General features: G+C 35.6%; 5 protein-coding genes across 6 annotated transcripts in view; 1 reads left to right on the top strand and 4 right to left on the bottom strand.

Annotated features, from left to right (window-relative positions):
- Positions 1 to 71: 71 nt before the first annotated feature.
- Positions 72 to 5326, bottom strand: LOC111478704 (coatomer subunit delta-like). Of its 2 annotated transcripts, none has more exons than XM_023123117.1 (12): positions 5172 to 5326; positions 4502 to 4569; positions 3845 to 3884; positions 3406 to 3629; positions 2579 to 2821; positions 2276 to 2453; positions 1757 to 2061; positions 1223 to 1418; positions 986 to 1139; positions 702 to 764; positions 506 to 602; positions 72 to 366 (listed from the first exon to the last, which is right to left on the bottom strand). In XM_023123117.1, the coding sequence occupies exons 2-12, from the start codon at positions 4502 to 4504 to the stop codon at positions 277 to 279; spliced, it is 1593 nt and encodes a 530-aa protein (XP_022978885.1). In that variant the 5' UTR covers positions 4505 to 4569; positions 5172 to 5326; the 3' UTR covers positions 72 to 276. The 2 variants fall into 2 exon arrangements, with proteins under 2 accessions (XP_022978885.1, XP_022978886.1); XM_023123118.1 differs by lacking the exon at positions 5172 to 5326 and adding an exon at positions 5018 to 5037.
- An 826-nt stretch (positions 5327 to 6152) lies between these two features.
- LOC111478707 (epoxide hydrolase A-like) lies at positions 6153 to 8251 on the bottom strand. Its single transcript, XM_023123122.1, has 5 exons — positions 8056 to 8251; positions 7734 to 7948; positions 7248 to 7418; positions 6655 to 6890; positions 6153 to 6567 (listed from the first exon to the last, which is right to left on the bottom strand). Exons 1-5 carry the CDS (start codon positions 8123 to 8125, stop codon positions 6321 to 6323), a joined length of 939 nt encoding a protein of 312 aa, XP_022978890.1. The 5' UTR covers positions 8126 to 8251; the 3' UTR covers positions 6153 to 6320.
- A 513-nt stretch (positions 8252 to 8764) lies between these two features.
- On the bottom strand, positions 8765 to 11529 carry LOC111478706 (bifunctional epoxide hydrolase 2-like). The gene is made up of 5 exons (XM_023123121.1): positions 11390 to 11529; positions 11103 to 11317; positions 10136 to 10303; positions 9810 to 10045; positions 8765 to 9166 (listed from the first exon to the last, which is right to left on the bottom strand). Exons 1-5 carry the CDS (start codon positions 11460 to 11462, stop codon positions 8920 to 8922), a joined length of 939 nt encoding a protein of 312 aa, XP_022978889.1. The 5' UTR covers positions 11463 to 11529; the 3' UTR covers positions 8765 to 8919.
- Positions 11530 to 14569: 3040 nt separating this feature from the next.
- Positions 14570 to 15696, top strand: LOC111478708 (dof zinc finger protein DOF5.3-like). Its single transcript, XM_023123123.1, has one exon. It carries the CDS (start codon positions 14830 to 14832, stop codon positions 15559 to 15561), a length of 732 nt encoding a protein of 243 aa, XP_022978891.1. The 5' UTR covers positions 14570 to 14829; the 3' UTR covers positions 15562 to 15696.
- A 3452-nt stretch (positions 15697 to 19148) lies between these two features.
- LOC111477881 (helicase-like transcription factor CHR28) overlaps positions 19149 to 20381 on the bottom strand; it is a 9736-nt gene continuing 8503 nt past the window's right edge. The window contains exon 11 of the mRNA XM_023121833.1: positions 19149 to 19656. Within this exon, the coding sequence (XP_022977601.1) occupies positions 19552 to 19656 (105 nt within the window). The 3' untranslated portion in view covers positions 19149 to 19551. The remainder of the gene's footprint in view (positions 19657 to 20381) is intronic.

The following is a 20381-nucleotide window of genomic DNA, read 5'->3' as shown; positions in this document are numbered from 1 at the left end:
ACCAATTAAAACATTTGTCAAAGATATCTTAGTTTGGAATAAGGAAAATATACATACACACACATACACACAGAATCAAATCAAAGAAATTGGTCGAATGATAGACTAAGCAACATGGTATTGCAATGTCTAATTCTAACATCCTTTCAAGAAAAACTGATTTAATCACGGCTGCTTCCAGTTCTGAATAAATTCCAAAAAACAGTAAAAAAAAAAAAAAAAAAAAAAAAAAAAAAAAAAAATAGTGAAAATGGAAGTAAAAAAAGGCATCGCCGATCACACAACTTGGTAATTTTCCGTGGTCAACTGTGTTCTCTGAGCATATCTGGGAGGAGCACCGCCCCTGAGAGGCAAAATGTTGACGACCTGCAAAAGGGGAGTTTACAAACCAATGCAATGTTCAGGAAATGCAGGAAAAAGACAGTGTAATAGGGACACACAAGAACAGATTATACAACGCAATAACAATGGTTATTCAAATAGAGGGGTAGAAGAAGAATAAAACCTTCAGGTAGCTAAATGTACTAGCTGCTGAAAACTGAACAGAAATGGGGAAAAATACTGATGAATCGGCTGGAGGAACAACGAATTCCATTGATCCACTGTCAAAAAGAGGGATCAAGTAATGATGAACATCAGCACGCAACTGGAATTGGGTAACAAAGTGTAGCGGAGATGGATGATTTTCAAAAACTACATACCTGCGGTTTGAGTTATCAATGAGAACTATCGACCACTCCAAGACAGAATTCCTGGAATCATACCTGCCGGGTTGGGAGCATAAACACATGTTAAACTATAGGACAAGAGCCGAGGAAAAGGGGTTCTTAACTGAAAAAGATAGTGATTTAAATCCGCTTCATTAGAATCATGTAATTCATACTTTAATTAAACGGTTTTTAAAGCTCAGTATGTAAGTTAATGATTAAATGTCAATGAAAGAATGAAAATCAGGTAAACTAAAAGAGTAAAGATCAATCTGTACCTCCATTCTCCATCAATTTGCCTTACACTAGGAGCCTCACGAAGAGCTGGGAGAGGCACTGAGATGATGACATTCCGCAGGTCAAACATTGATGAAGCTTCATATTCAATGCTGACATAGGTTTCGTTTCCAGAAACTGAAGGCCAGCAGTTGACTGCAACAATAAAAACCTCATAAGTATAGCTTTTTTAGAAAAAATCAATAATAGAAAACGGTATGTGAAGGATTCGAACTCACTTGTTAGTGGTACCATTGATTCATCAGTGCTTTGCATTCTCCACTTCAAGAGACCAACTCCAGCATCACTGCCTTGACCCGTAGGAAATGGCCTGTTCGGGTCCTTCAGGCCTAGAATATTTTCACTGGAAAATAACTCTTTGTTCATGTTAGGATGAGTTTTGAAAAGGATGCCAGGGTTCCCACCAGTCTCAATCTGGAAAACAACGCATAAAGAATCGAGGTAGTGAAACAAATAACAAAACCAGCTTTGCAAATCAAATCACAATAGCAATAAGAACACAAGATGAGACAAAAAGGAGTGCCCGAGAGGTAGTTCAAAATTCTATAGGAACAAATTTTGAGACAAAAAATTGTCCCAAGTGCCATAGTCGTGAACTATCAAATGATGAAAACCTTTTAGCTTCCTACACAATTACAGGAAATCTTATAATGTATTCCAGAAATAAACTATTAATAGTCAAATATTGGACGTTATAAGATATATGATGGGTATACCGAAGACCTAGAGAAGTTGAAGTGTCTCCAAAGTACCTGAACTTGAATGTGAGCATCTTCTTGATTAAGAATTTGAAGGGACAGTGTTCCCTGAAGGTCAAAGTTACTAACACCACCATCTCGTTTCAGGGACACGTTGAGTTTCTCCTCGACAGATAGAGTAACGGGATCAGTTGGTAGTGAGACAGATGACCTAGATGGACCAATATTTGGCTTTACATCTTCAACTATTACTTCACCTTCTGCCTTCAAAGATTCTAAGAATTGATTTGTCTTCTGGGATTTACCAAGCTGCATGCCAAGGCCTTTAGGAGGAGCAGTAGCAGATGAAGGTGGACGGCCTAATTAACAGACATACAAGGTAGAATTGTAAGCATCCACTTAATACGTGACAATCTTCATAGCCCATAAAATATATCATCAATTACAAAACGATAACTTTGGCAACGTATTTAGTGTTGATGCAAGGACCATAGACTGCTACAAATATGTGTAACAGATTAACAACTCATCATAGATGACATTCACGAAACACGCATTCAAACAAAAAGTAACCTTTAGGCTTGCTAGAAAAGGACTCCGCATCAGCACCCAATCCAAAACCAGAACTGCCACCAAAACCACCTCCACCACCTGATGACATGCCCATGTCACCGAGGCCATTATCAATCTTTCCCGATCCCATAGACTGTAAAGACATAAAGCCTCCTTTGTCACCTCTATTCTTTTCAATCTGCAATATATATTATAAGAAAGAACAATTATCAACTATATATTATTTTTTTAGAAAATGATTTTTTTTTTTAAATGAGAATTTTGGTTGTGAGAAAAGAACGACGATGGGTATGTAAAAAGTACCTTGCTTTTGTCAATCTCACTTGCTTTCCGCTTCATGACATCCTTAGTTTCATTGATCTTACTCTGCAATACCAACTTGTGCAATTTCTCTTCGTGACTCTCCATCTCACAGTATTGCTTAACCTGTGCAACAGTCACGTTTTCCTTGTGCCCAAGAGAAATAACCTCATCGAAAGCAAAAATCAAATCAAAAGCTGTTTTGCAGATTCCCTCTTCATCCATAGAGAGTGAATATTCAGGTACCTAGAATCACTTAAGGACTCCAGCATAACTCCATTCTCATCATTTTTGACAAAAACATTTGTAAAGAACATCTTACTAGGAACATGCATTAATAAATACATAAAGGGACTCTGCATATCCCCTTATCACATGAATATGCAAATAAAACTCTCCAACATATACATGTAGAAGGGTATAAACATACCATGTTTGGGGGCACAACTATTATCAGTCATTTGGAAAATATTCTTATAAGAAAAATAAGAAAAACAATGACCTTACCAGAAAAGGCTTGATTTTAGACTGTATAAAATGTTATTTTCCTTCGCAGTCTATCAAATCATAAGTAAAAGAGTTAATCTTTTCATTTATACTACATCAACAAGAAGGATTTAATGAATGCCCACTTTGTTTTAGCATATATGCAAAGTTTGCTAGTTCCCTTGAAATTACCACCTAATTCAAAGCCGAAGAACACCAGAAAGTTTATGGAATAAAAGAAATTACAGTTTGAATCACGAATGGAAGCCAACAGACCCAAACTCAACACAAGATCAGCATAAACAGCATCAGAAATAGCTATAAGCCATCTTAAAAAAGGATACAAGCTTAGAAAGGAGCCTTAAGGTGTCCAAATCTTCAAGGATGTTGCTCTGTTTATTAGTTACAAGAAGCAAGTATAAAGCTTCTATCGGCTGGTAAACATAGCGAACATTCTCTGTCTCCACATATGTATGCTGTTTTCCAGTTCCAACCAACTTAGGAAAAGCAGCAAGAAGGCCCTCAATTCTGATTCTAGACATATCGACAAATTGTCTAGAAACAAGAACTGCAAAAAGAATATTTAAGAAAAGATAGCCTTGTAAGTAGTAGCTAAGATTGATCGTAGACTTAAAAAGAAAAATCAAGGGAGAAAGTGTGTGTTTGTGTGCGTGAGAGAGAGGCTAGTGAGTATAAAGTGTAAAAAGTAAACGATGAAAACCATCATTACAAACGAGAAAGTTCAAAAATATTGTTGTACAATGGGTAAAGGAAATATCTAACCTTTCCCAGACTTGCTAACAATGGATGCAGCAAGAACAACCTGTGCAATATATAAGGCTCATCAAAAGAAAATAAAGGGGCAGGAAGCAAAGATAAATTCATGAAACCCACTTGAAAGTCAAAAGTATGCCACCAGAAAAAACTAAAACAAGAGACAATGCAATCAAATACAAAATAAAATCCAGCTAGTAACAAGCTTATAAAAAGAGAAATCACAAATGATCTTCACGAGCAAGATGCTCATGTTAATTCCTACCAAATTCCTGAAGTAAATTATAGGGTGCATATCAGATTCAGTGACGCCAGATAAATTATATATGTATCACGATCCATTAATATTGAACACTCCCAGATTTTCTGAATAGCACAGTAAAAGTAAGAAACAATCCGGCATCTTGATTCTTTCCATAACATTATATCCAAACAAAAGTTCACAAGATAGCGTAGCTGAATCCACTCCCTCAACGTTCATAAACTTCAACAGGCTAGAAATGGAAAAGCACTTGGAAAGGAATTAAAGGGAAGGCAATTCAAAAAAAAAAAAAAAAAAAAAAAAAAAAAAGAAAAATACTGTGGATAATTTCGTATAAATTTTACATAAGAATGCGGATAAAAAGAGACAACAAATGGTTCAATAACATAAATAAATGTCTTTACCATTTTTTTAATGAGAATGCAAACCAACAACCACCGACTTCAGATAGGAGAGATTTTGTCTTCCGCACCTAGGAATGAAATTTTGTTAGTCACACACACTTTGGAAATCTAAAAAAAAAAAACCCTCAAGAGTGTTCTAAAATGTTAATATAAAACTATTGATCACCTTGAAATAAAGTGCACAAACAAAGTTTCATGTCTACATTCTTTGCCCAAACTCTTTATCTATGCCCATGATATCTATCTAACTCTACTTGGGACTATATTACTACGAAACACTTTAAACCGCGGAAGGTCTTGGAGATCAGGTCGACATTCGCAGGGGAGGGGGAGGGGGAAAAAGAAAAGTAGGATTTGAAGCAGAAGAAGCTCTCATTATTCCCACAAACTACTGCAATTATAAATCAACAATCAAAACCATGTAGTCAATCCAGAGAACGTCATAAATTCACAAATTACAGCAGATCCAAGTCAATCCGCAAGCATATAATGCACAGATTATATCGGCAACCAAACCTATGAAAAGTTCACACAGAATCCAGATCCACTTCACAAAATTTAAAAAATAAAAAATAAATAAATAAAAACAGTGCTAAATTTCAATATTGAGAGAGCTAGAGAGAGGGAAAGAAAAAAGAAAAACATCCAACGGATAGAGAGATATTCAAACCAGGAATTTCTTCAATTGATGAGGTTATTCCCGACGAGAGAGAGATCTGAATCGTGGAGCCGAAGGAGGAGAGACTGATCTATTAAACTTCCAAATGAAACCTTCTTCGACGTTGGGTTTCCTATTGTAAATATTCTTTTATCGGTTCTATTGAGAAAAATTGCTGAACTAACCTTCCGTTGACATCTTTTTTTTAAAATTAAAAATTAAAAATTAAAAATTAAAATTAAAATTACAAAATTGTAAAATAATTTTTTTAAAAAAAAAATCAAAATAAAGTTAATATTAACTACAAAAACGTTTTGCCATTGGCTACCTAAATTAGATGAATTAAAATAAAATTAAAATAAAATTAAAATAAAATTATAACATGCAACACTGGTTAAATGGAAAACTTAAATTCAAATATTCAAGTTTTGTTGCGTTCTTTTTTACTCGCCTAATTATAAGAAAAGTCGACAATATCATATCATTATAGAGGTCCGTTATTTCTAACAATTTTCTACTTTTTATGCATTGTTTTTGTGTGACCAATATTTAGAACTCGAGCAAATGGACTCTATTTCTGTGTAAATACAAAATATTTGTAATTTTGCATTTTCATTTCCACGTCCCAAAAGAAAATCAAATATAAAGCACAAACTTCAAAACATTCATCTCCTCGGCTACCTTCTCATCTTATTATAAGAGTTCAAACCTACTACTGGTAAATATTTTCTGCTTTAGCCCGTTATATATCATCATCAACTTCACGGTTTTAAAACATGTCTATTAGGGAGAAGTTTCCACACGCTTATAATGAATATTTCGTTTTTCTCTCAAACCGATGTAAGATCTCACAATCTATCCCCTTAAGGGCCCAATGTCCTTGCTGGCACACAGCTGGTAACAACTTAAACCTACCGCCAGTAGATATTGTCATATTTAGACCTCTTCTCGACGTTTTTAAAATGCGTTTGCAAGGGAGAGATTTATACACCCTTATAAAAAAAATGTTTCGATGATCTCACACTTTTTATTTTACCATTTATCTTTGGACAAAGGTTCATCGTTTCTCCAGACATAATGTAGTTAACATATTACATAGCGTTTCAGTTGGGATTAAGAACATACACAGTGTAGATATTGATAGACTTAGAACTTGCACTGTCAAAAATGGTTGGCAAGGAAAGTGAGTAGTAGCTGATTAACTTCTTCGGGGGACTGTTCTTGAACAAAATGAGATCCTTCTGGCAAGTAGATGATCTCCAATTTGGGAACAAATTCTTTAACTCTTCCACTTCTTATGTATTCCTCAATACCAGGGAATTTGAGAACATAGTCCTTTTCACCCACTATAAACAATGCTGGAATTTCAACCTTCGGATCTTCTATTCCCCAATCTTCATTGAATGACCTATCATATTCATCCATGCATCATAACATATCAAATATAACACAATTATCCAATTAGAACAAGATATGATCACTTCAAAACTCATACCTATAAGGAACTTTCAATGCGGTATCAAATCCAGATTTCTCATACAGAGCTCCATAAGTTGCTAGATCTTCCTCGGTGAACCAGGGAGGAAGAGGGGTGGATGGGTCTACTAAGTCCATTATTTCTTGATTTTCTTGAGCTATTGGCATTTCACTTTTGGAGAAGAGGATATAAACATTTCTAACAACGGTTTTTGCATCAAAGCGACCAAAATCAGCCTCGGCCCGCCCGGGTTCCTCGATTAGAGAAAAAGTTGAAGCAGCAAATTAGTAAAAGGAAGAACAAAAAAAACAGGCAAACACAAAGTTAAAAAAACTTGAAATCCAACCAAACATTATAAAAGATTCATCTATTCTATAGTAGAACAACATGTTTGGTGAGATCTCACAACAAAGCATTCTTTATGCTTGTGTGGAAACCTCTCTCCTTAGCGTGAAAGCCCGAAAGGGAAAACCCAAAAAAGACAATATCTGCTCACAATGGGCTTGAGCCATTACACTATCTAGAATCAGTACTACCAAATCAATAGGACTTGAGTTTTGTTTTGAAAGGGCTAGAGTGTAATGCAAATGGTAGAACATGTGGATTGGTACCCGCCATCTTAAGGTATACACGCCTTCAGGGATGTGGCTTTGGGTACTCCTAACAGATCCAGGAGGCATGAATGGCACTCCCAATGTGACAACTCCCAGTGCCCTCTCAGGATGTTTGAGAGCGAAGTAATAAGCTGGCCATGCTCCGAAATCTTTCCCAACAATAATCACCTATACAGAGTAATGTAAGAAGATTTCTTAGTTTGCTATCATCGCAGCAGGCTATGTAGGAATGGCTTTACTTCAAAATCATAAAATCAAAAGTCAATATGTAGGAATGGACATCAGTTCGTGTTAGAGATTATCAGAGACAAGATAAAGATTCTACTCCTTTTCATTCGAACCTTTTCTATTAATCAATTCATCCAGCAGTTTGTTTTTTCAAACATCTCGCAGTCGATGTAACTGCGATCTTCCGTTTAGAACCCTAATAACCTTAATACGATTTCAGCCACAAATTAAAGCGCATCATAGAGAGAATAGTACCTTAGGGATGTTGAGAGCGTTAAGAATCCCAAGGAGATCGCTGATGAGATCGCTAAATGAAGCCTTCGAGGGCTCAGCAGGCGAATCGGAGAGTCCATATCCTCTGTAATCGGGAGCAATTGCTCGGAACCCGGCGTTAGCAAGAGCGATCATCTGGAACCGCCATGAGTACCATATCTCCGGAAATCCGTGGAGGAAGACGACGACATTGGAACCTGAAAGAAAAATGGGAAAAGGATGAGCACACGCAGACAGAGAGTAGGTTTTTGTAAGCAAAACAACAAGTTCCGGTGAAGAAATTGGCGAAGAGACGAGTGATCACCGGTTCCGATTTCGGCTACGTGGAGCTTCAGGCCTCCAACTTCGACGAAATTGTGCTGAATTTGATCCATTCCAGAGCTCAAAAGGGAAATGAGAGAGTGAGATGAGTTCAGATTTTGGACTCTGCTCTGTTTCAATTATCTCATGTAACCCAACCGCTCATAGTCTTTCAACAGCCAAAAGAAAGTCGATGTTTGTGGGCGTGGGGCTTTCTTGGTGGCTTCCTAAAGTCTAAATTACAAAACTACCCTTTTCAGTTCCTAAAGTCTAATTTTTTTTTTTAATTTGAAATTAGTTTAAAAAAATAATTAGTGAGGTTTTGTCATAAATAATGTTTCGTTCTTCTCTCCAACTCTCATGAGATCTCACAATCCACCTCCTCCGAGTCTCAGCATCCTCGCTAGCAACCGTTCCTCTCTCAAATCGACGTGGAATCTCACAATTCTAGATCAAATAATTGAATTATGCCTTTAGAACGCAAGACTCCGAAGGGTAGTAAATTGTGAAATCTCACATGAATTGAAGAGAGGAACGAGTGGCACTGAGAAGGCTAGCCTCAAAGAGAGGTGGATTATGAGATCTATGTGAAAACCTCCTTCTAACAAACCCATTTTAAAAAATAAATAAATAAAAACTTAAATAAGACAATATTTGGCAACAGTGGACTTTACCGGTTACAAAAATCGATAGAAAAAAAAAAAAAGAAAAAAAAAACTCAAATTTTCCACCGATACTCGGCATTGATATATATAAGTAGAAAGACAGTCACTGTGGTGTCCAAAAGTAGGTAACACAAGGGCAGCGTGCGCACACACCGTTCATATGGATATCATTATTTTGAAGTGTTTATGTCGAGATATCCAAATCAAGTATGGTTGACAAGGAAAGTGAGTAGCAGCTGATTAACTTCTTCAGAGCATTGTTCTTGAACAAAGTGGGATCCTTCTGGTAGGAACACAATCTCCAGTTTAGGAACATAATCTTTCACCCTTTCACTTCTTACACATTCCTCAATCCCTGGAAACTTCAATACATAATCCTTTTCACCCATTATAAGAAGCGCTGGGATCTCCAGTTTTGGATCTTTCACTCCCCAATCTTCATCAATTGACCTATCATGGATATCATCATGTTCATATTCGTGTTCGTACTCATTCAAGCTAGAACAATAATGTTAGGAATCACGAATCTCCACAATGGTATGATGATATTGTGCACTTTGAGCATAAGCTCTCATGTTTTTACTTTGAGCTTCCCCAAAATGTCTCCTACTAATAGAGATAGTATTCTTTATCTCAATAATTCTCAACAATCCTCCTCTCGAACAAAGTACACTAAAAGCCTCTCTTGAGGCTTATGGAACTCTCGAATAGCCTTCCCTTAATCGAGGCTCGACTCCTTTTTCTGGAGCCCTCGAACAAAGTAAAGTACACCCTTTGTTCGACACTTTAGTCACTTTTGACTACACCTTCGAGGCTCACAATTCTTTGTTTGATATTTGAGGATTCTATTAATATGGCTAAGTTTAGGGCATGGCCTTGATATCATGTTAGAAATCACGAATCTCCACAATGGTATGATATTGTCCACTTTGAGCATAAACTCTCGTTGTTTTTCTTTGGGCTTCCCCAAAAGGTCTCATACCAATGAAGATAGTATTCCTCATTTACAAACCCATGATCTTCCACTAAATTAACCAACGTGGGACTCACTCTCAATAATTCTCAACACAATACTCATAAACAAGATACAAACCTGTAAGGAACTTGTAATGCAGTTTCAAATCCAGATTTCTGATACAGTTCTCCATAAACTGCAAGATCTTCTTCAGTAAACCAAGGGGGAAGAGGGGTTGATGAATCCACCAAATCCATTACCTCCTGGTGTTCTTGAGCTATTGGGATTTCACTTCTAGAGAACAGCACATACACATTTTTAACAACAGTTTTTGGATCAAAACGACCAAAATCAGCCTCTGCTCGGCCAGGTTCCTGCACAAAAATCAGACAAGATGAACTTTAAACCACTGAAATCAGCTGCTGATGGTTGGTGTTCTTATGAATTGTGGAGTTGAATCATGCCTGCCATCTTGAAATGTAGAAGCCTTCAGGGAGGTGGCCTTCTTCGAACTTGGGTTTAATTGGCAAGAATGGCACTCCCAATGTCACAACTCCCAGTGCCCTGTCTGGGTTTTTGATAGCAAAGTAATAAGCTGGCAATGCTCCGAAGTCTTTCCCCACGAGAAACACCTATTCACAGTTCTTGAAATTAGTATAGAACATATATCAACACAAAAACAGGTCAATTACAGACAGGTTTTGAGTGAAGCGCTTAAGAATTATGCACTTAAAAGATGGTTTAAGATTAAACTTCGTGTTGGGTCGGGATGTCACAATTAAAATGTTTTGATACTCAATTGTTGTAGCAGAATGCTACAACCAAAAATGCTCTTATACCACTTGTTCTGCCTGAATGCTGCAATCTTAAATATTCTGATATCATTTGTTGTGTCGTAATGTCACAACCTTTAATGTTTTGATAGCACTTGTTGTGTCATAATGCCACAATTTTCAATGTTCTGATACCACTTGTTGTGTCGTAACGTCATGATCTAAAATGCTATGATACTACTCGTTGTTGTCTAAATGTCATAACAACAATGTTTTGATACCCAATTTTTGTAATGAAAGTGAAAGCAAGATCGATCGTACTCACACATCTACAAACATAAATTAAACAAAAAAACATAAAAATTTATGTGGTTAGAAGAAAAGAAGTTTTCTTATATCCACCCATGGAAATCAATCACTCTCACACTATAAAGTCTCAATTGCCACTAGACAAATACAAAACGACAATAACTTCGCGTTCCATAATAATATTAAAAAACGTAAGCAATATTAATTCTCATACATTAACTAAATAAACGAGAATACGAAACATAATGATTATGAACTAAACGAAAATTAATAACCAAAATAAATAAGAATATGAATCATGAAGATTAAAAATTAAATGAGAATTACAACAATACATTTGGAACAGTACCCGAGGGATATTGAGAGTGTCGAGAATCTGAAGGAGATCGGTAATGAGATCGTTGTAAGTAGTCTTCGAGGGCTCGGCCGGGGAATCGGAGAGTCCATAACCTCTATAATCGAGAGCGATTGCTCGGAATCCGGCGTTAGCCACGGCCACCATCTGGTGGCGCCAGGAGTACCAAATCTCAGGAAATCCGTGAAGAAAAACCACCACATTAGAACCTGAAAGAAAGAACATTCAAACAGAGAGCAAAAGAACAAACAAGTTCCCATAGGGGCGGACAAATTGATCACCGGTTCCGACCGCCGCCACGTGGATTTTCAAGCCGCCATGAACTTCCACGAAGATGTGCTCAATTTTATCCATTGAAAGCTTGATGATTTGCGAAAGGGTTAGGCTTTTTTTTCTTGTTCTTCGGGGGAATCTTGAATTAAAGCATCAACAATTAAGCCGTTTGAATAAAATCATACGTCCATTTTGTTTGTTTGTTTGTTTGTTTTGTGTTTTGTCCGGAAGTAAACAAGGTATGAGCAGAGTCTTGCACGCATGCTTCCCATGTGTTGGTTTGGCCAACAACCTCGGTTCTTGTCGTTTTTACAAACAAAGACAAAACGAGAAGAGATAGGCCCTTACAGAGTGCATGGATGACAGAACAAGAGCTGCCTGAGAGATACTGACACAAAACAAGCAGTCAAATCATCCCACTTTGTCAGCTTCTTTGAACATTGTATGAATTGCTGTATAATGGGTTATCATAATATGTAAATGGTACTAAGAATTCGTTGGTGATTTTGATGTTCCATGTTCTTAGAACGTTCTACCACCGTCTCGAAAAATATAGCGTTTGAGTCGGTTGTGAAAGAAATTTGGTTGAATTGTTGCTTTCAGACACGTTGGGAGATTGTGAGATCTTATATCATTTATAAGTGTGTGAAAACTTCTCCTACTCGTTTTAAAATTTTGAGAATAAGAAGACAATATTTATTAGTGGTGGGGTATCAGAGCCAGAGATAGGAGTGGTATGCTAGTGGGTTTGTGTTGTTATAAAGGGTATTAGAGTCTGACATTGGGTAGTGTGTCAACGAAGACGTTGAGCCTCTAAAAGAGGCGAATTGTCAGATCCAACATCGATTAAAGAGAGGGAATGAAACATTTCTTATTAACATACACATTTTCGAGCTAACCAAACATGAGCATACCACGAGCTACAAGTGTCCAATGTGACAGCAGGGATTTGAGTGTGTTTCTTAAGGTTGAAGAAGCTGCAAAAAGCAGAACAAAATGACAAATTTGCTTTCCCTGCACTCTCTTTCTTCCTTTTTTTTTTTTTTTCCATAACTTTTTTGTGGGGTTAAATTGGGTAAAAAATCAAGCCATTGACACAATTTCTTCTTTCACGCTTAGCTTCATCGATAAGATATTTGTTTTTCCTCGTACAAGAGCTTCAATAAAGCCATCAAAGTTGCTCGTCTAAAAATTACTCCTTTTCAATTAAAAAAAATTATATTATCGCTAATTCTAAAACAAATCAAATAGCGTACAACTATCAATCACATTATTCTACCCATTCTCAAAGCTTCACTATTATCTGATATTGGCTTTGGGTTTTTTCCGTGCAGCTTAGGTGGAGGACAAAGAAGGCCTCTAAAAAAGGTCCGAGCCATCAGTGAGATACTAGTCTAGAAGAGATAGAATTCTAACATTATGTCACGACCTACCGGCTAAGGTCCATTTCAGACCCAAAGCCAAATAGGATAAAATCTTATGAAGGAAGCTAAATACCCCAAATGACAAGTGATAGGCAGAAATGTGGGATTGCTTCACTTTACAACCTGGAAGAGACGCCATGCCCCAATTTGCATGCACATAATTATAATGAATTAATTAAGTAATTAATTAATTAATTAGCCAACCAAAACCCCAAGTCCTTGAATCATTCACTTCCATGTGTTCAAACTTAGGTCATTTTTAAATTTAATTAAATATATATAATATTCCACCATCATTCTACTCTCATGCCTTCCCTTTTTTCTGCCTAATTAAACATTCTCATATTTTTAATTATTTCCATTCATTAAAATCAAACGTATAAATAATAATTTGATTTTATAATTAATTAATTAAATAAAAAGGGATTTTGTGGCTTAGAAGAGGCAATGAGAAAGACGACCGACCGAACCGACCATGCTGGATTTGGGAATTGGGATTGGGATTCTTCACATTATTTTGTTTCTGCTTCGTTGGACGGATCAAATTTTAATCAAATAATTGTTTTTTTCTTTTATATATATATATATATAATATATATAATATTATTATATTATTAATTCCGTATTAATGTAATATTATTATTAGTTAATTCCCCTATTTTATTAAATTTAATTCTTAAATTTTATAGCGCACGTGCCTTTCGTGGCTCTTTATTTTTTCCTATTTCTCTGACGGCCACCTATCACTATATTATACTCCCCACGCATGCACCGTATTTTTTACGTATCATTTTTTGTTATTATTATTATTATTATTAACTTTAATTAAAAATATAAAAAGTTTCTCCGAGAAGTTTACCGGAAATAATTTTAATTTATTTTAATAGTTATTTGGATTTTTTTTTATAATAATAATTTAAAAAAACAAAAACTAAAATCCTTGGGACTGAGACATTAGGTGAGTCTCTCACATAATGATTAGGTCTTATAGGGCTGCTAGTCTAGCCAGAGGGGAAGGAATTTAAAATAAAATTATTTAAATAAATAAATAAATAAATAAATAAATAAAACTCACACGCTCAGGGTGGAGGAGCCCACACGTGGCGAATAACGCAAAGACAGCCAACGTGGAACATGTAATCACATGCGGATGGGTCCAGGAAGAAGAAGCAATCCCTCAAATTGGAGGAGCACGTGATGCCAACATCCTCTGTGGGACCCACGAGCTGCTTTGGAAATTATTCTTTTCCTAATTTATTTTCTTTCAATCATTTTATTAGTAAATTACCCGATTTTTTATGTATACTTTATATAAGGTCATGTCTCATGTTATGTGTATAATTTTATGAAAATTTATGTATTATTATTATTACATTTGGCTCCTACTTTTTTACCACAGTACATTCTGAATTTTTTTTTTTTTTTTTTACTTTTTACGAACTTATTTTTCTATCTATATAAAATAATAATAATAATAAAGACTAAATCTAATTGTTACTAATTAATAAAAAAATATAGGAAACATAAAATTAATATTATATAATTTTGAAAGTTAAAAAAAAAAAAAGAAAAAAAGAAACTGTAACGTAACGTATGATAAATTTTTACATATTTTAATGAATCGTTGCCAATTTGCGACTGCCGTTGCCATGCACATCAATCAAACGCACTATAGACGGCTCTGATTCATCCACGTGTCATATACCACTTTCTACTTAGTCTTGAAGGCTCTGTTTCTCTCTCTATAAATAAAAAGCAATAAAAGATGTTTGTGAAGAACACCCAAATTCCGGTATGCCAATAGAAAATTGAATTCTTAGTCAAACCATTTTCTCTGGTTTTTCCACACAGAATCATTCTTAATTACAGATATGAATTCTCCTTCCTTGTCCTTTCCGACCAGCAACCTCTTCTTCTTCTTCTTCTTATAACCTCGTATCTCTCTGTCTCTCTGTTTTTCAGCTCCTTTGATCCTTTTTGTTTCAGTTCCCTTCTGGGTTTGGTTCTTCGAGTTGTTTTGAGAGATGGGTTTGAGTTCGAAACAGGTTTCGATCGATGTATTTGATTGGAGCAAGACGCTTACGCCGCCAAAGAAACTGACAAGCGCCGCCGTGAAACGATCGCACCACCACCAAAATCCGTCACAAACTGAGCAATTAAAGTGTCCAAGATGCGATTCAACCAACACCAAATTCTGTTACTACAATAATTACAACAAATCTCAGCCGCGCCATTTTTGTAGAGCTTGTAAACGTCACTGGACCAATGGTGGAACTCTCCGAAACGTCCCTGTTGGTGGCGGCCGTAAAAACAAACGCTTAAAGAAAAAACAAATCCCCAAATCCTCCTCCTCCTCCTCCGCAGCAGCCGCCGCCGTCGCCGCCGTAGACGGCGTGATGATAAACACCCAATTTTCCCTTCCTCTGTATCAAGGACTGATTTTCCCTCCGCCGCCGCCGCCGCCATCGTCGACCAACTGGCTGGAATGTGAAAACTTCACTACAAATTACGGAATTCTCAATTCTCAAAACGCAGATTTCTCAGGCGTTTCAACAACAACGGATCAAAAATTGAAGGCCATAGAAACAGAGCAACCCAACACCACCGGTACACATCATCCATGGCAGCTTCCAACCACCAGCTGCAGCGGCGCCGACATGTCGAACAGCAGCTACTGGAGCTGGGAAGACATCGACACCTTCGCCACAACTGATCTCAATATCCTATGGGACGTCGATCACGACATCAAACCTTAAAACACAGTATATAATATAGTTTTTTTTTTTTTTTTTTTTTTTTTTTTTTTTTTTTTGCTATGTTCTTATTAAATTACATATGAAATCGAGTTAAATCCGTTTGAAAATTTTAATGGGAAATGGAAAATGAAGGTTTTTTTGCATTAAATTGAATGGAAAATGATGAACACCGAAAGGATGGGGTCTGAACCAGTAGGGCTTTGGGGTGACAGAATGTGATGGAAGATTCTCTTTGTGGATATATAAATTTAAATTTCATTAATTCTTTTTTATTTTATTTTATATGTCTTTTTAAAAAAATGACATTGCTTGGATTCCTTCATTTTTAATTTTTATTTTTATTTTTTAAAACATATTACAAAATGGAAGAGAAATCAATTATGAATTTTCCGTGTGCAATTTAGAAAATATTGAAATTATTTTCCTAGTTGGAAAATGAAAAATTAGATCCTCCCTCTTAGGGCATACAAATTGGACATATCTAGTCAGCACCTACCCCTATCCCTTCCTTCCACGTTGGAATACATAAATTCCCAAGAAAATAGAATTAATATTTAAATTAATTAATTTTAATAAATTACTTAATTTTTGTTAGAGTCTACCATTGTCACAATTCGTGCTGGATTTAATAGGGCAATCTCGAGCACGATATAACATGTTTTTGTCTTCCTTCTTTCGATTTCATGACCTCAATTTTGCTTTTGTCTATACTTGCTTCCTTAAACCCTAACTCCCAAATCTATTTTTCGTACCGGTTTAGATTTGTTCGTATAAATAAATAAATAAATAAATATATATATATATATATATATATATAAAAGGAAGTAAAAATAATTAATGAGAGTATTTATGAAGGCATTGAATTTAGGGCAAAACATAATCATGAACTTATGTGTTTCGAAAACAGTTTAAAAAATGACACAATAAAAGACTAAATAAAATAAATAAAAGTTTAAATTAAAAATATTCTTATCCTCTAAGAAAATAAATATGACTACTTTATACATGTGTCATAGTCTCGAGTTGCACTGTTGTCGTCAGCGGACAGTGGTTTTAGTATTTAAAGAAATACTCAGTAACCCTATCATTTCAATCTATTTTCCTAAGGTAATGTTCTAACGGGTAATTTGGATGTATACCATATACTCTACACAGCCCATACGTGCGAGTATGGACTCACCAGTCAGTTCGCATACTACTGAACCACCTTCCTTGTCAGGCGAGCATACTCTAGAAGTTCCTTAAGCCAGACACCGGTTAGAACTAGTAACTGTCATGGCAGCATTATGTAAAACGTAATGATCGTACCCCTGCCCATTAGTGTATGCGTTCGTACCAATAGGGGTATCCCCTGATGCATGAGCACACACAATGCATGAGGTCTCAATATTTTTCCATTGTCGACATTATTAAATATAATCTCATTATTGTATTACATTCATATCATATCTTTTATAATTTTTTCAGTTTTCATATAATGCATAATTCTAATGGGGTTATATTTCATGTCATTTATCGTCATATCATGTCATTCATAACACGATGTATACGTACAATTTAGGAGACATAACATAACGCTCTATGCTTTTAACATATCATTTCATAACGTGCGATTCATACAATAATTACCTCAAGGACACACAAAACAATCCAAATGTAACATATCACATCACAATATATCTATCATAAACATGTCAATTGATCACATGCCTCATACCATAACATATTTCGAATCATTTTCATATTATATATATATATATATATATATATATATTCGTTCTTCATATGTCGTATCATAATCATATCATATGGTAAACACTTCGTGGTCATATCCTTCCCTAACTTATCATTGCCTTAACGTCCTTAGACATATCACAATCGTATCGTTACCTGAACGTACCTTAGTTGTAGCGTTACAAGAACATATCCTAACGCTACCGTTCTATCAATCTATCATAATTCTATACCTTTCTACCCACAACCTGATCATATTCTTTTATTAATCTCTCATATCATAGCACTTCGATATGTAACCTAACTTTAACGTTTCATGAACATGTCTTACTTCTATATTTACATTACGTTTAGTGCATCCTTCTCGTATCCTATCTCAAACATATCATTGAACACATCGTACTGTAAGTATTATCATATAATTCACATATTATAAACATATCATAAGCATATCGATTCATAAACAATTCACACATATGAATATATATGGCACGTGCAGAACCACGGGCACGTATCATTTTTTCTTTTTTTTCTCTATAAACATTCAAATCATGTTACAAAATTTTAAAAAAAAATCACAATAAAATTCAAGAGGACGAAAAAAACGTATGAATGTAAGAAATAATTCCAATTTTATGTAATAAAATTTAAGAAGACTGGTGCCAACAGTTCATCACGGAAGAAAGGACTCACTAAGTCGAGATTACTAACTAATATTAATACTAATCTAATACTAATAGAATAGAAAATAACTGTCTTTTCTGTTTACTTTCCCTGGTTCCGTTGCTACCGTGAGCTTTACGCAATCAATCGAATCATATATATATCCCTTTAACACAACATAGGTCATCAAAAGGATCTCGGAGACCCACCAAAGCACGAAAGTCAGAATCTTTCAGAAAATGGATTCATATTCGAAGAGTGCATAACCGCATGGATAAGCTCACACTAACCAATCAATTTTGGATCCAATTGGAATTTTCCTTGGGAGGTATCCGGAAGGAATTGGAATGTAATAATATCAATCCATACAGATATAGAAGAAAAGGTTATCTATTGATTCAAACACTGTACCCGCAGGATAGGGATAGAGAAAGAGGAAAAAAACGAAGATTTCACATAGTACTTTTGATCGAAAAATCAATCTGATTTATTTCGTATCTTTCGTACCGATTTTTTCGCCTCGGTATTGCGACTCGTATTACTGTCTCTATGAGCTGGCTCGTATGCTGCGATCCAATAAATGGATCGCGCCGATTTTTTGGAATGTTAAGCCGTCGGAGCTCCGAGTTGCCGCTGATAATAAAAGGCTCAGCCGCTTCGCTTGGGCCGTTGAGGAAGCTAAGTATACTGTCGGCTTGTCTTTCGACTCCACAAATGGGTACAATTTAAATTTATCCTAATAAATATATAATGTAATTTTTTATTATTATTATTATTATTATTATTATTATTATTATTATTATTATTATGGTGTGCAGTGATTGGTCGGAGCTGCTCACCAGTGTTTCAGGTGCAGTGATGAAGTTGGTCGAGGAAGATGAAAGATAAGATTTGGTACCAATAGAGATAATATTTCTTGGTTATAAATTATTGGTATAATATTTCTTAATTATAAACCCCCGATTCTCTAAATTAGTCGATGTGAGACTTTCATCCAACAATAATGTCTTTCTTTTTTATCCATTATAATAATGTCTTTTTTATATACGTAAATCATAATTCAAACCAATAGAAATTCATTGAAATTCTCTTAACCAATGGAACAATAAAATTAATTTACTATAAGAAGAAAAGTGTATGATATATATATATATACACACACATGTAACAAACATAGAAGAGGGGAGATGATAAAGCAAAAAATACTATATATATTTTTACATTTGGAAAGGAAAAGAGTTTTTGACAGATTTAATTTTCTATCTTTTCTATAAATTTCTAATTTTTACAACCTGTGGGATATACTTCGGGAATGGGGTGTAAACAGAGTCCACAGAGGGATCAAACTGTGTGTGAGAAAAGAATTGAGTGGCCAAAAATGGATTCAAAGATTTCTACAAAATGCTATTCACAAATCATCTGGTTGGCCGACTAATCTAAATATGTCGGACAACTTGCTTTCCAAAAATGGAGCCAATGCAGGCAGCCTTCACCACCACCCAAAACTTCATATCATATGTGCATATGATGTTATGATGTTAGCCTAAATCATCAGCAGCCAATTCCAAAGAATAATCGGAAGTATATCTATCATCACATCATAAAAAGGTAGTCCAGGTCTTCTACTGTGAGACGAGTTTGTTGACCGCCTGCTTTGTCTTCTCCAAATGCAGATGAAACCATTTCTCTTTTCTTTTGCTGCATAAAACAAATGAATGCATATAAACAATCAATTAACCAACAGAAACGGATGCAGAAATTCAGATCACACGACGTCCCTGATTATTAACACTTGTGCAGGAACAGACATGTAAATTCATGGAGAAAAACACACAGGGACACTTTGAAAGAATTATAACATTTTTTCGCATTCTATCACAAATCCATTGTGCCTAACCATCCCCATACATAAATATGTGGGCAAATATGATAGTACAGTTAGGTTGGGGGAAAAATTCAAACAGAAATATAGTGTCCCAACCTAAGAAGCAATATACAGACACAATGACACTAATTTTTAAAAGTTTAGTACCGAGGCAAAGATACATTTTTTTGTCGAGTCCTTATTGTAAGTCCTTATATATTCTTTCATACAAAAATGGAGGGAAATGATCAACATAGCTAATGTCAACCAAAGCCTTGTTTAACAATAATATATGTAGCTAATCTGTTGCCGACTAGGATTGATCATTACATAATTTCTGTTCAAGGCTGGAAAGCGAGAGAGAAAGAAAACCATGAGAAGGAGAGTTGGAAGAAAAGGCAAGTGGTGAAGGAGAACAGAATCAGTGAAGGCGAACAGAATCAGTGAAGGCGAGGTCATGGGTCTCACCGCCGTTGAACATTGCTCGCTGAAAATGAGACCTGAAGAGATGGGGCTAACAAGGGCGAGGGGTCAGAGAGAGGGGGGGTGGGGGGGGGGG

The sequence above is a fragment of the Cucurbita maxima genome, unplaced genomic scaffold (genome assembly GCF_002738345.1).
Source record: "Cucurbita maxima cultivar Rimu unplaced genomic scaffold, Cmax_1.0 Cma_Scf00004, whole genome shotgun sequence".
Taxonomy (NCBI): Eukaryota; Viridiplantae; Streptophyta; class Magnoliopsida; order Cucurbitales; family Cucurbitaceae; genus Cucurbita; species Cucurbita maxima.
Note: the sequence above shows the minus strand (reverse complement) of the source record. Positions and strands in the feature narration are given on the sequence as shown.